At 31.7% G+C, this 16,496-nt stretch overlaps 1 protein-coding gene across 1 annotated transcript in view; it reads left to right on the top strand.

Annotated features, from left to right (window-relative positions):
• Positions 1-7,760: 7,760 nt before the first annotated feature.
• LOC111620182 (sarcoplasmic calcium-binding proteins I, III, and IV-like) overlaps positions 7,761-16,496 on the top strand; it is an 11,504-nt gene continuing 2,768 nt past the window's right edge. The window contains exons 1-5 of the mRNA XM_023362065.1: positions 7,761-7,905; positions 12,798-12,857; positions 12,955-13,007; positions 14,551-14,664; positions 15,333-15,465. Of these exons, the coding sequence (XP_023217833.1) occupies positions 12,806-12,857; positions 12,955-13,007; positions 14,551-14,664; positions 15,333-15,465 (352 nt within the window). The 5' untranslated portion in view covers positions 7,761-7,905; positions 12,798-12,805. The remainder of the gene's footprint in view (positions 7,906-12,797; positions 12,858-12,954; positions 13,008-14,550; positions 14,665-15,332; positions 15,466-16,496) is intronic.

Here is a 16,496-nt window from a genome sequence, read left to right as displayed (position 1 = left end):
GTCAAACTCTGTGCCTATGTTGAAATCGACCAGAGGTATGAAACAAATAATTGTAAACTCTCTCTCCGCGAGTTAGGAGCTAGTGAACTAAATTCACTTCCCCGGATATTAGATTTTGTAACCTATATTTTTTTTTTTTTTCCTTTTCGTTTTATCTAATAAATCGTTGTTTCATTGTTAAATGGTGTCCTTTTACTCGTATATCGCCTATGCCTCGTCGACGACCCCTCTCACCTCCTCCACTCGGCCTGACAACAAACATCCCGACCCTTCGGGACTGCATCCGAAATTTAGCCATCTTGACAAGTGAGCAGGTTTAACGACCTGTTGCCGAAAAGGGAGAGTCGACGGATTCCGACCTCCCCAGCGGTTCACACACTGAATTACTGCGGCAATGATATAGTACGAAATAGATGCGCCATTAAGACAGGTAGCACATAGATAGCACTTGCCTGCGTAGAGCATAGTAGTGTTTTGACCCGTATATCATACTTTTCCTGTTAGCAATAGAGTCGTGCCGGTTTTGTATCTAACTCCGTCCAGGGAAAAATTTTTGAATTGCTTGAATAACTTAACTTGTTGTACAAATCAAAAGTTCGTGTATAGTTAATCTGGTCTTTCTCTTACGATTTTCATGTTTGGTCTAGAGCTCTAGACTTTCATCTATCTAACTCCGTTTTCGAGATTAAGGAAGGACAAACAGCAGACGGAGGACAGTGCGAATTTATTCAATTTGCCATTTTTCCAAATTGCAGCCCAATAAATAAATACCCTCCAGTAGCCGAGTGGATAAAATCACCGAACACCAATAGTCGGTCGTAGCCAACGGACTGGCCACATGGAGTTTTCTGGATTTTCTTTGCGTTAATAAGACCTAAATAAGTGCCAGCTCTACATAAAAGTCTTTCCGGGATGCACCCTCCTTGGAAGATTGCTCACGTGTCGCGTTGCCGTAATCAAATAAATCAAACTAATTCTAACGAGCGATTATTTATTGTGTTTCACAATGTTCTCGATTCTTTTAGTGGTGGTCTTGATCGTTAGCAATAGAGTCGTGTCAGTCATATATCTAACCCGGTTCAGTAGAAAATTTTGAATCGAAATAACGTTTCTTCCGTTCCAAACCTGAAGTTCTTATATACTTAATTTGGCCATCCTATTCCTCTAAGTTTCCACGTCTGGTCTCGACTTTCATCTAACTAACTCCTTTCACGAGATTAAGGAAGGACAGACAAGGGAGGCATGTGGAAATTTATAGGTCTACAATTTTTTTTTCAAATTGCAGCCCAATAATTTTTCTATAAACGCAATATTTACGAGAACATACAGTACTTCCCACGTAGTTTATACAATCTGTTGCCAAAATTTAAACACTATTATCACATACTGTAAAAAGAATTACTCTAGCATCTTTACAAGATTTTTTTTTATTTAAACAAGTCGTACGAAGTCTTTTCGACGTTAAGGTTAGCAACTTCGATCACATGCGGGGCCATCACAATCTGTCTAATACGGATCACTTTTTGACTGCCCAATCTAACACCTTTTAAAAATTATTTATTCCTCTACTGTACACAATTTAAAGAATTTTTAAAATGTGTTAGATTGGGCAATCGGTGTGATAAAGTCTTACGTAAGATAACCTTTGTAGTTATATAAATCAAATACTATAATATAATATAATAGAAGTGTTAGAAGTACAAAATAATCTAATAATCTTAATGTTTGTACTTATTTTTTTCCCGGGTAATGCCGGGCATACCTGCTTGTCTAATAAATTGTTTTATCCACGAGTCAATTTCTTCAAACTGAAATTTATAGTTGTTGTTACTGCAAGTAACTTATCGTCACTATAATTTATATAAAATTATCAAATAATCTCTTTTTACAGTTATACTTTTCTTCGTTGCAAAATCGGAGAACAAAATTCTGCTCCCCTCCACACACACAAATATCCATACGTACAGAAAAATTCCTAGATTTATTTGCACGAAATTTTGTTAGCAATATTAGGCTAAACAGGATTTAATTTAATTAAATAATTAAAATTTTCTTTTTTGAATTTTTGGAATGTTTTTTAAGTCCTCAAATTTTTTCAAAATTTTTTGCCCGCGCGAAAAAATTTTATCGCGATTTTAATAAGCCTTTGATAAGGCTCGATTAAGGCTTAATTGTTTTTTAATGGGAGTTTTTTATAAAATTTATTTCATGGTTCCTAAGTTGTAGTGCACGGATTTGACTTCGGTAAAGTTATTTAAAGCTGCTTTCTGATGTCAAAAACGACCTCCAATAGTTTTTAAATTTTTTAAATTAATATAATTAATTTTATATAAATTTAATTAATTAGGGGGGTCGGAAATCGCAATAAAATTCTTAATTTTTTAAAAATATTTAAAAATATACGGCGAAATTGTAGTCACCCTACTTTAAACCCTTGTCCTCCCGAGACGTGTATGAGAATGTCCCGGGAAATCCGACTCCAGCTGTGTTCAAGGTCATCCAGCTGTGTAAACAATGACTCATCGGTGTTAAATTTCACAGAAAGGCGAGACAAAGGAAAATAAAATTTGAAGCTTTTTCTTCAAAATTAACGCATTTCTTTCGTTTTTTCAGTTTTAAGTATTTTTTACGCTTAATTACGTTATAATTAAAAACAGGTGGGCGTTAAGAGGTTAATGCCGTGTTTCCCCGAAAATAAGACCTAGCACAGATTTTGCTGAATTGCGAAATATAAGACCTCCCCTGAAAGTAAGACCTATCGAAGTGTTTTTTAGTCGTAACGGTCATCGACAGACGGTTGAAAGTGGCCGTTCGCTTTTTGAAAGCCACTGATTGGTCAGCAGACAATTATGCCACATGGCATGATTTGCATAAGACTGTGGCTTGGGAATCACAGATTTGCATAACGTTACGGCTGGTGATGGCTAATTGGTCGGCCGGGAATCACGCCACACGATATTTGCATAGTGCTACGGTTCAGTAAGCACTAATTGGTCAGCGAGTCCGATGTTGACGCTATAAAAAGGCGACAGTTCGACAAACCGGATATACGACTCTCTTGTCTAAGTTCGACTTGGGAATTTTTCTTCCTGGAAAAAATAAGACCTAGCGCACTTTTCAGAGCAAAAATTAATATAAGACACTGTCTTATTTTCGGGGAAACACGGTAGAACCACTTCGCATTACTTGTCGTATACGAAGGATGGACAGAATTCGCATTGTATAATAATAACTGTTTGTTGGAGATCCTTCTCAAAATATGGCAGAAATAAGTATATTCGACGTCAGATGCCTCATCTGCCTGGATATTTACATCCAACCAGTTTCCCTAATATGCGGCCACGTGTTCTGCAAGACTTGTATCTTGCGTGTCTTGGAGATGAATCATTCTTCCCAGTATGTCGATCTCGGATGCGAGAAATCAGACGGAGAACGGATCGAGTAAAGGAAGTGAAACAGATCATGGCCACTCATTACATCGCATACGAATTTCGTGGCAACGCATGACTTTTATCGGGAATACGTCGGTACTGGAAACAATGCCAAGTGGTCTCCAGAAATCCCAACCGGAGAACCCGGAAAATCCATCGATGTGTAAATTGTCAAGAAATCATTTTGTCTGAGGAAAGAGTGGGAAAATCATCAGTCTGTTTACGATGTGCTGTGAAGAACATCAATTTCCCAAGAATCTGAATGAAGTTTTCACGAAGGGCCTGATTTGGAAAAAAATATACTGAATATATTTTAAAACGAATAATTGAAACATTTTGGTGAATTTGGACGAAAATTTTCAGAATTTTTAAAATCATTAAAATCTTATACTTTGTAACTAATGTTTTTATTTCAAACAAAAGAAATACACGCGAGAGTTTTGTTTACTGAGAATCGTACGAACTTTTAACAATAATTTCGCTTCAACACAAAATAATTCGTGGATTCGGGTCTAAACACAATGGCGAGTGTATTTATAGATTTATTCGGTCGGCAGACGAAAACGGACGCCATTTTAAAGTTCCAAAAGCTTGATTTTGGAACTTGTAAAATGGCGATTTTTCCTTACAATCTTATCGTAAAATACATTAAGGGCCGATTGCAGAGACAAAGTTTAGAGGCCGACGGCGGTTTACAGATCGGGTAGACCGCTGTTCAGAAAAATTTCATTGCAGAGACGGCGTTTCTCGCCTGCCACAATGTAGACAGCGATTAGAAACAAGTCATTTGACCTATTTTCTAGACTCACTGGACAGGAGGTTTAGAGGGCTTTTCAATTCGAGTGGTAGCTTTGTTCATGGAAAAGTTTAGATAAAAACAGATATCTTTCCTTTGATAAATGTTGTAAACGGTACGAATCGACAAAATTATTAATTAATTGCTCGGCGCAAAAACAACAAAATTAAATCCTTTAAATTTGTTTTAAATGTTCCAATTTCGACATTCAAATGGGCGCAGACTTAAAACTTTAATTTAATTTAAATCAGATGCATTTATTTACAATTCCAGTATCGTGTCGGTTATAAAATGTTAATGCATTTCCGAGTCATTGTACTGTTAAACAAAAGAGATAATTTTAATAATTACAGAAATCTGTTTATAGATATTAAAAAATGCAATATTAATAATAAAATATTTAAAATTATTCATTTCGACAGTAATAAGATGTCGAGATAATTCCTTAAAAATCTATTCCGAAGACGAATTTCGAATTCGGTATAAATTTTCTAAATATGGATTTGTTCATATTTTAAATCGTATTGGCGACGAAATTAAATATCGAAATGGAAAAGGATTGTCATTAATTGCCGAACAATGATTTTGACGGCCTTAAGCTTTCGGAATATAGCTGACGACCATTTCTGACGTCACGAATAACCCGATTGGCCGAACGACTCCTAAAACAGGGGAGTAATAGCGAAGTAAGTAAGAGCCAATGTTTTGCCGAAGTTCGTTTAGAGAACGGTCAGAAATAGACTATCGTCGTCTTTGCAACGCATTTTAAACTGCGGTTCAGCCAGCCAACGGCTATAGGCCGTTCGTTGATAAACGTCGTTTAATGTAAACTCTGTCTCTGCAATCGGCCGTAAGGGTTGGATCCGTGGGAAGACAAAGCAGCAGGGACCACTTCCCGGTAAAAGTTTCCCGGAAGGCGTGCCCTGGGCATGCCTCCTAGGAAAACACTGGATCTCCGGGCCCTGTAATAGTCGTGTCGGTCATCTTTCCAACTCCTTTCACGATATTAAGGAAGGACAGATAGATGACGAACGACAGTAAGTATTTATAGGTCTACAATTTTTCTCAAATTGCAGCCTAATAAGTACTCTCCAGTAACGGAGTGGATAAAACCACCGAACACCGGTAGTCGGTCGTGGGTTCGCGCAAGACCAACGGACTGGCCACGTGGCATTTTATTCGCGTTAGTAATACAGTAGAGTCTCGAAAACTCGGCCTAATGTGGACCGAAGGGTGGCCGAGTTTGTGAAAATGCCGGGTTATCGGGAATGGGGTTAAAAAATTAAGTATGAGTGTTTCCTCAGAAAATACTGTACTGTACTTGTATGTATTGTTTACTTGAAAATACAACAGAGAATAAACTGCCCAAATACCCTTAAACAAAGGAAAAGTACGTCCTTTATGAAGACAGAACCTTTACTACATGAAAATTAAAATTAATGAATACACTGTGTACAGTAATTTACCTGATAAGACAGACCTCAGAAAAATACTTTATGAGGCATAAAGCTGTCTATAATGAAAATTAATTAACTAAGGATTTTTTTGTCCTGCCAGGGTGTGACCGAGTTATCCGGACTGACGGGTTATCGAGACACTACTGTACTTAAATTGAGACCAACTTTACATAAAAGTCTTCCCGGGAGGCATCCTTATTGGCGATCGCTCACGTGTCGCATTGCCTTAGCCAAATAAACTAAACCAACTCTAATAATTTTTCTATAAACGCGATATTTACGAGGACATGCTTTAACTACCACAAAACCTGGACATCCTGCTCTATCCCGTGATTTCATCTTCCCTTAGAAGTTTGGGGCAATGGGTTTACGATTTACTTTCTCTGATACTGCTTNACCAACTCTAATAATTTTTCTATAAACGCGATATTTACGAGGACATGCTTTAACTACCACAAAACCTGGACATCCTGCTCTATCCCGTGATTTCATCTTCCCTTAGAAGTTTGGGGCAATGGGTTTACGATTTACTTTCTCTGATACTGCTTAAGATGTTCTAAGTTCAGCCAAATTGATGTACTGTATACAATTTAAATTAAAGAATTTTTAAAATGTGTTAGGTTGGTCACTCGGTGTGATAAACCCTTACGTAAGATAACCTTTGTAAATATAAATCAAACACTATATTATATAAGGGTTAGAAGTACGAAATACAGTAATCTAATAATCTTAATCTTTTCTGTTGTTATTTTTTCCGATCAAAACCAAGCTCATCTGCTAGTATTATATAAACGCATTTCTATTTATAATAGGTCTTTGATAGGTTGTGTGGATTCAACTACCCGTATCAAACACACGCACACGCACACAAAAACCCCTTCAAAATAAATATAAACGATATAGCGATATTCAAGACGTCTATCATAAAATCAGATAAACAATAAGAAATGAAAGTTCTTTATATATTATATTAATTTGCATTAAAGTATGCCTTAAAGCTCTGCTGATATGGTGGTTGTATAAAAATATTTAGTAATTTCTTTTCACAATCCATTTTAGCTCTAGTTCCTAGTAAGATTGGAAGCGTTTGGAAACTAGTCAAGTAGGCTAAAGATGCTTTATCTAATGCAACATGATTTATTTGAAAATGATAGAATATGTGACGGATTAGAAGCAACATCAAAGTAAATTACAATTTGTATTGCTAGAATTTCTTATAAAAAATTATTATACAATGACAAAAACTGCGTGTATAAAAACTACACATCGTTTATTATACACACCTTTTTATACTTGCAATATAATACATTTTCTTAAAATTTAATCTGACAACTAGAAGTAGGAATGGTATTCGTTAAAATTCCAAAATAAATCAACTAATTTGTTATCGGAACCTTTTCTATTTCTGTACTCTTCCGTTATAATTTGAAAATTCTATTGGAGAAGCATTACTTTGCGAATGATTCACAAAGTGACGCTACGAATGAGGAAATATTCGACTCATCGACTATTTCGAGCATAAATACACAATAAATTAATGTGAAAAATATACGTAGGGTATGCCATAGCAGTAATTGGGAGAACTTTGTAATATGTTTCCAAGTTTTCATCAGCAGTTGTATTTTATGTAAATATATAACAATAATTTTTTAAAATCTTTCACTTAATTTTATTGATTCACTGATCCATTTTGACGGTAAATTATGAGAAGTCCATTCGAAGTGTTAAATAAATAAAATAGGACAAATTTTAATTTATGTTATAAAAAATTAAATTCAAAATGTTTTAATTATTTTTTAATATATTTTAATAATTAAGTAATCCATAAATACACTTAATTACTTAAGTCTTATACATTCAAATATGGCATTTAAAAAATTTTAAACATTTTACATTTTTATATCAAATGTTATCTTTATATTTTTTGAAGTGTTTCTTATCAAATAAACACACTTAACATCCAACACATTAATTACTTTAAGAGACAAAAAAAAATTATGAATAATGTTTGATTTTGATCTTCGCCCACGATTCGTCGGAATAAGTTAAAATTTCGACATCATCAACATCCATATATAGATGCGTGTGTTACGTCAAAGGTGCCAACGAAATTATGTCGTCGTCTCTGTTTATGCTATATATACAGAAGCTTGTCTGAACTTAGCAATAGATGTTTCCTGTAAACTTCGCTCTCAAGAGTCAAAAAGTTAAACATAATCAGGTAATGTTTATCTTAAGTTCTGAAAAATTATTTTAATTTTTTTTTTGATAAAATAATGTTAAATTTAATAATATTTAACATCTAATTTGGATATAAAAAATTAGGTAGCGATTGCCTTAATTGTATAAAGGAGTGAGGTTAAGAAAAACAGGTCGTGTAATTATTATTTCTAATATTTGAGAATTTCCTAGATTTAAATACAATTATGTTGTTTTCAAAGGTTTTTTAGTCAAATATTTTTATTTTTAAGGCGAGATAATTATGAAAAATAGATTATAAAGTTTACAATCTTTATTGAAATCTCTCCAATGGTGACTAAAAAGTTGAATATATATACTTATATATACATTCAGCTTTATTAAATTAGAAAAATATTCGTATATTTTGAATTCAATGTTTTGAAAAATATATAATAAAGAAAATTTTAATTTCTTTTTTATGGCATATATAACAGAAGTTGATATAAAGAATGTTTTATTATGTTAATTGTGATTATAATTCAAGTTTTGGATTTAGAAACACATCGAAGATTTTTAGTTACAAATTCAATTTTTAAATTAATAATAATTAAAATTAATAAGTTTTTACTCAAATTTGTGTGTTTTTTTTAAATAATTATTAAGGCACAAAATATTTTTGGGATTAATTTAAACTGCGTAAAATAATTATTCAAGGTTATCTTTGACTTTAAAAAAAGAATGTATCAAGTTAGAAAAAACATCCTAAATATATAAATAAAAAAAATTATCTTAAGATTTCTCGACTAAGTCGAATTAATTCTAAATATAGAAACCACCTCTGCAAAGTTCATTTCTGTATGGTATTGTATACAATGTCACAGTTTCGGATAGCACTGGCAAGAAAACAAAAAGTATTCGTATGTTTCTATTTTAGATAAAGAGAGAGAGATTCTAAAAATTTTTTGAAAATTTTATATAATGTAGAATTGTTTTAGATTGCATTTTATAGAATTTTACGCAGAATTTCTAAATTTCTCCATTGATAATTTAGCAATTTTAAGCTTTAATTCACTAATAAACTTTTTACTTCATCAGTTTTGGATATATGAGATAACCCAATTTTAAATATCATAATGGATTCTAAATCATTATTTATTCGTTAGCAGAATTTTTAAGATTAGAAATCTAAATTGCTATACTAAAAAAGAAACAATACTATTTTATTATATTTTATTGTTGGTGATTGTGAATTATAGTAATTTTTATTGTGCTTACATTATACTAGGGAAAAAAATTTTGACATCTGCTGCAGAAACCATATTTTAGTCACATGCTCATCTTTAATGCGTTTTAATATAGTAGCAATTAATGTATAATATATAAATTCTTAATTTCTTTCATATTATTATTAATATTTAATTGGTAATAAGTACAGTACACAGCTAATTGAAATTTCTTATATAATAATCTTAAATGTTTTCGAATCTCAGGAATCTATCTCCAAGAAGCAATAAAATAAATAAAAATTGGCATCTAACTTCGAAAAAATCGAACAGAACAGATCATTTTCAAAGAATTGAGTAGTTTTCTGCTGCTTTAATAATATATTCTAGTTTTATAGTGCTGTGGAACATGTCTGGATAGTGTTGTTACAAGCGCAAAATCAAAATTTTCAAATGGATTTTGTTCTGTAATTTATATACAGTATTAAGTTTTGAAAATATAAATTTCAACGATATTAAATCAAGTTTTACAAACACGAAAATTCGGGAAATAGTTTTATAAGTAAAACGTCCCAATAAATACTGTATATTGTAAGTATTAATGATGATTTTTGGGGCGTACGACAGTGAATTTCTAGACTTATAAAATCGTATTTATAGACCTACTATACGATGTCATCTAAGGCTACAGTTATGATCCTCTCTGAAGATTCCTCTGTCTGAATCTGCGCCGTCTTTGCAGAGCCCTTCTTAATCGCCCTTTTGTTTTCTACAATACCTTATCAACTTTCAATCATTTTATTACATTCAAAACTTATTTTTCTTATTCTTTATTATAATTCTTATTAAATTGGAAACTCATTGTATTTCTTCGGAACGATGGTGTCGGGATAAAATCGTCTGGACGTACGATTCCCTCGCTTTTCCTTCTTCTCGAGCGAGCAACGGTTGTCATGGAAACGCGGATCAGGCGATGACAGTGGTTTTGAAACTCGACCGCGGATTGGCTAGCAAACATCGTACGATCATCGGACGTCCGATAGCGTTGCTAGACGTTGATTGGTGGACTTACATGCGTTTCAATCCGTATAAAAGTACTGTATTGAATTTGGGCGGGAATTTCAGTTCGCCTAGGACCTGGTAAGGGAACTCAAGTTGATCAGACATCATCAAAGTACGTCGGGACTTGCTAAAGAAGTTGCTTCGTCTTGCCAACTTGTTAATGACTGTCCCAAGGAATTCGTCGCAAGGAGTCCTTTTCGACGGACCTGTTGTTGTGGTTTAATTGACATTTGAACTTTGTTATATCTGAATTATTGTAATTGGTTTATTTTTGTGAAATTCATAACTGTATGTAAGTTTTAATCGTTAATATAAACGTTTGTGAATTGTGAACTAAGTGGTTTTAGAACTTGACTGATGGCTTTACTATTAAGAGAAATCGCCTTTTTTCCAAAACGATATCGTTAAAACTATCCAGAAACATTCTAGAGCGGGAATAGTGAATATTTTTTGAGTCTGTATGCCGAAGTCGACATTTAACTCATTTTTGACTCTGTTCTACGGACATCAAGAGGGTCGTTTTTCCCACTACATCATGAATTCGGTTAGGCTTACAATGGAACAGTCGAATAGTGAGGAACAGTGTTCAACAAATTCGGCACAGACCACTCGTGAAAAATTTTAGAGAAATGAGTTAAATTTTATAAATTAAAAAGTGGAACTGTGTCTCAAATAATAATACTTTTGCATAAGAAAATTTTATGACGCGAGTCTGACACTCCAAAACGTGAAGCTTACTAAAAACTCAATTATTCTAACAAAAAGTCATAGCTTTACCATCAAAAGAGCAAAACTGTTTATAACTTATTTGAATCGTACGAAACAAATATTTATGATGATAATAAATACCTAAATTAATTGCGATGAAACATCGTTAATTAAGTAATAAAGATTACATCACATACCGAATTTAAACTGAATATTTCACTCGATTGTCGATCAATGAAATTAGCTCATTGTCTGTTATTTACTCGTAATTTGTGATTATTGGGAGGCGAACGGTAGAATCGAATTTAAATTCTTTTGAAAAAATTGTATATGCTTTTATTCAAATTATTTAACAAATGTAACTAGTAACAGCCAAAATATGATATTTTGACCGTTTAAAAAATAATAAATATTCATACTTTTTATTGAAAAATATGAATATTTATTCTAAAATTTTATAATATTTAAATATTTATCAACGATTACAATAACGATTGAATTGAAAAGATGGATATTAATTAAGAAGTGGTGACAATTAAAATTGAGATTTATGAAAATACTGAAGACAATTAAATAAATCAATCTATTGTAACCAGGGGCGGATCTACATAGGGACTAATAGGGCTTAAGCTCTGGGCACCCAAGTGTCAAGGACCCACAAAAATAGAATTATTTTCATAAAATTTTAATACTTTTTCATTAACAATGAACACTTATCGTGTAGTAAAAAATAGTTAATAATAATATAATAATAATGATATATAAATGAATTTTAAACTCCAATTTAAAGATTTTAATCTAATAAAAAATGAGGCCCAGTTGGACTTCAATAATCCCCGAAAAACCTAGATTCGCCCCTGATTGTAACTGAAATACTAATAACTTGCTTATCTATTTGTATAACGTATTGATTAGCGATACAGTAGAACCTCGAAAACTCGGCTCTCGATAACCCGGCACTCCGGATAACTCGGGCACATCCTGGCAGAGCAAAAAAATCCTTAGTTAATTAATTTTCATTATAGACAGCTTTATAAAAGTATAAAAGCTCTCATAAAGTATTTTTCTGAGGTCTGTCTTATCAGGTAAATTACTGTACACAGTGTATTCATTAATTTTCATTTTCATGTAGTAAAGGCTCTATGCCTTCATAAAGGACGTACTTTTCCTTTGTTTAAGGGTATTTGGGCAGTTTATTCTCTGTTATATTCTCAAGTAAACAATACATACAAGTACAGTACAGTATTTTCTGAGGAAACACTCGCGCTTATTTTTTTTAACCCCATTCCCGATAACCCGGCATTTTCACAAACTCGGCCACCCTTCGGTCCACATTAGGCCGAGTTTCCGAGGTTCTACTGTAATATAAATACATTTTAATAATTTCAAAATAATTTTAAAAGTGTTTGTATTAACTTTATTTTGTTTATTCATTTTTAACATCTTTATCTTATTATTACTGATTAAAAATTTTTTTAAAAAATTGAATTTTTTCCGGAATTTGCTTCTGTTATTTGTGTTTGCCACGACTTATTTTTCCAAAATAACATTACATTAGTCAAATAATTTGAAGAAAGTAAAGCTGTAATTTAATATAGAAATTTATTTTCTCTTTATTATATTCATAAAATGATATATACGATCGTTTAATTCCGATAAAAATAACAGATGTCATTAATTAAATAATTAAATCAATTATATAATAATAAACGTTGAGAAGAGTATATGATGCAATTTGAGATACTTCAGATAAAATTACAACTATTTTACTTTAACGTATCTTATTAATAGGATAAAAAATTCAAAGGAAACAACTTGAAAAAAAAAAAACTTAAAAATTAATTTACTCGTCATCTATAAATAGGCTAATTGATTACATTCATAAATTTTTCAGTTTTAATTACAACATTGTAATAATTTGTTTGTTTATTTATTGTAGAATATATAATGGGTTCTACATTCAGGCACAAGCATCTTTTCATGTTCCATAAATTTTGGGGTAAAATAATTTTTAACTTTACATATATTTATTATAGTTATAACTGATATTTTAATATGACTTTTTGTGTTTTTTTTTTTTTTTGGTACTTTTATAGATGCTAATTCGGATGGAGTCTTAACCTGGGATGATTTCCGATTGTTAGCAGAGGTAAACGAATTTCTATTTTGCGTTAACAAATACGCCAAAATAATCTAGGCTTACTCTATCTTAAATGTAATAAACATAAACGTAATTTTATGTATATCATTAACACTCCCATTCCATGTCAGAATCTGTTACAAAATTTTTACATATACGCTCAGTTTGAACGTCATATTTGAATGATTTCTAAAAATCTGTTTTATTGTATTTTCGATTAATAAAGTTTTAAAAAAATGGAGGGTGATTCAAATTGGATCACCCTCCTTATTCAATAAAAAATTTACAGATTATACTAAAAATGATCTGTAAGTTTTCATGAGTTTTCAGTATCCATATTTTTGACTGCCTGATATAAGTAATTTAATGTAATCGTCTTCCTGGCTAACTCAGTTTAGGTTACCTTGTAGTTAGGAATGTAACTTAACAAATTTAGAAAAGATTAACGAAAATTGCAAAAAATATTATAAATTTCGACTGGAATCACATAATTTAAATATATATATATATATATATATATATTAAAATTAAAAATATAGTCTACTTTGGTTTAATTCTGTATAATGTAGTACATGGTTCTCCAACCTACAGCCCCCCGAAGCATATTTATGTGGCCCGAGTAACTTGTTTTCACCAACATGTTTTATCAACACATTCGAATAGTTTAAAGTATATAAACTGTTGAAAATATAACTAGAATGAATAGACTGTGATGTAAATGATTTTTATAAAAACCTACTTAAAGAAGAGTTAAATTTTTACAAATATCTGACAGAAGAGCATCTTAGGCCTAAGTCATAATAAGTTTGCACGGGCAAACTTATTATGCCTTAGTTTAATAAGTTTTTATGCCTTTTTATGCACTGTGTATATTACTGTATTTTTCTTTTTTTTTAAACTTGCATTAAAATTAATTAATTCAAAGTGAAAAAATGTAGATATTCTTGTAATATTTATATTATTTATTGATTTTTACATTAAAGGCATAAAAGTACAGTATATATATTCAAAGTATATAGTTTTCTATATTCGTTTCTATGTACTGTACAGTACCCTTGCGAACAAATCTTTTCCAAAATCAAATATATAAAATTAAATTATCAAATATAACCATCTAACAAACACCTAAAGGAGATTTTAATGTTGGGTGTCACAAAATTTGATCCCCAATTTTGATGATCTTTCAAAAAAGTTTGTAAATTGCACATTGATTTATGTCCGTTGTTATTCAGAAATTAAAAAAAAATGTTAATCTTTGACTATCTTTCAAACCCGGTTCCTAGAGTTGATTTTTACATCTCACATGGTTCTCCTTATAAAAAGGATGGAGACCCCTGATCTAGTAGGCTATAACGTATAATCTAACGAAGATGTTTTCAAATTAATTGATATTTCTTAAATTTTAATCAGTTTTGCAGAATTCCTGCTTGTTCTGGTATAATAGAGCTATCTTGATGCTTATTTTCTTTGATGTTGTGTTAATTAGCATGTCTTTGATATAATTAGTTTGTGATTTCTTAATATATTTTAAAATATTTATATTTCTAATTAGAAATATACCAAGATACAAAGAAGAGGTAAATTAGAAAAGGATGTTTTCGAGCGATGGAAAACAATATTCGACAAATGGTGGAATGAACTCACAGATCATGCAGATTTCAATAAAGTAAGCCATAATTTATACTCTGCGCGGTCCATAAACTTTAAGACAGGAATTATAAAAATAAAAAAAAGCACGAGAGAAATATAGTAGACTATAGTATATACAGTATATATATTCAAAGTACGATCTCTTGGAATGTAGCCTATACACGGTTTAGCGTGACGTGCAATTTTTGTAGAGCTGCAGAAAATTATTTTTTTCCAATTGTTCTTAATTTGTCGACCTTCCAGTACTAACTATTTGTGAACTATGCCTTCTGAGTTAAAGTCCACCAGTGGCCGAGTGGATAAAATCACCGAACACTAGTCGTGTGTTCTCGTCTCACCAATGACTGGCCGCGTAGAGTTTTCTGGGTTTTCTTCACGTGCCTAATGCCTCTATAGGAATCAATTCCCATTGAAAATCTTCTCCGCAGATATCATCCTTCGCCCGCGAGTCGCGTTGCCACATACAAACAACAACGGGCAAAAAATTAAGTCCTAAAACTTATGGACTGCACTGTGTATATTACTGTATTTTTCTTTTTTTTTAAACTTGCATTAAAATTAATTAATTCAAAGTGAAAAAATGTAGATATTCTTGTAATATTTATATTATTTATTGATTTTTACATTAATTTTAAACATATTTCTGGTTAATTTGTAAATTAACTTGACTTTTTTTCTTTATAGGATACAATTGTTGAATTTGATGAATGGTTAAAATTTTTTAGCAATCTTGGTGCATCCACAAAGTGTCATAAAGAACTTCCCGAATTTCTTCAGACTTACCTTCATTTGTTTTTTCAATGCATGGACAGTAACAGTAAGTTTGTGTGTATGTGTGTGTATGTAGCATATATATATATATATATATATATATATATATTAATGTACAGAATGTAATAAAATAATAATCCTCATTCGAAAAATATAAAAATAATCTGTTTTATTTCGCAGCGTTCCGTGGAAACACAATATATTCAGTATATATGAATGTATTTTGTGTCCCATTAAATGAACGACTCAGTTATATAACAGCTATAAAATTCAAAATAAATGAATAAATTTATTGAAAAATGCAATAGCATGCCATTCTTAAGATATCTTCAAAACAAACATATCATTCATGAATTGATATAAAAAATTAATTGCATAGTTATAGTACAATTTATAAACAATTATTCGTTTAGTAATTTTGAATGTAAACTCACTCTCGGTAATTTGAATAATATTACTACAACTAAGAAAAAACAACAACAATACAGGTAACCCCCGTATAACACGGCACTTCTATAGCACGGATTCACTCTAACACGGTTCGAGAATTGGAACCATCCCCGTATAGCACGGTGCTTTTATAGCACGGGTTCACTTTAACACGGTTCGGGAATTGGGTAAAACCCTAGTACAAAATGAAATGTAATAAAGAGTGCGTTTTTTTATACCTCCGCGTAACTCCGCGCGAGCATTCTAATTGTTTTCGTGGCTACTTTGAATGCTCTTTCAACAAATAATCCATTTAATGGTTAAATTTTACAATTGGGACCCTTCTTTTGCCTCTAAAAGCTCATTTTAGAATTATAGATTCTTCCATCACGATAATATCGATAGTGCGGGCGCCACCATCTTTCTTTCACCGTTGTTCCTAAATGCCTACAAACAGCAGTGCACTCCCGTTGCAGAGAGACTGCTATTAACGAACGCACCCAAAAACTGTTACTAGTTGATAATGCTCATGCTGAGATCATCATATAGGATGAATAATCCTCTGGTAAAATATTTACTTAAATAATAAATAAGTATTTTACCTATGAAAAAAATGAATAATAAATCCGATTTAAATAAGGATTTAAC

This window comes from Centruroides sculpturatus, unplaced genomic scaffold, assembly GCF_000671375.1.
Source record: "Centruroides sculpturatus isolate CEXI.00-Female unplaced genomic scaffold, Cexi_2.0 scaffold206, whole genome shotgun sequence".
Classification (NCBI taxonomy): Eukaryota; Metazoa; Arthropoda; class Arachnida; order Scorpiones; family Buthidae; genus Centruroides; species Centruroides sculpturatus.
The sequence above is the reverse complement of the archived record's forward strand: the minus strand, read 5'-3'. Positions and strand labels throughout refer to the sequence as shown.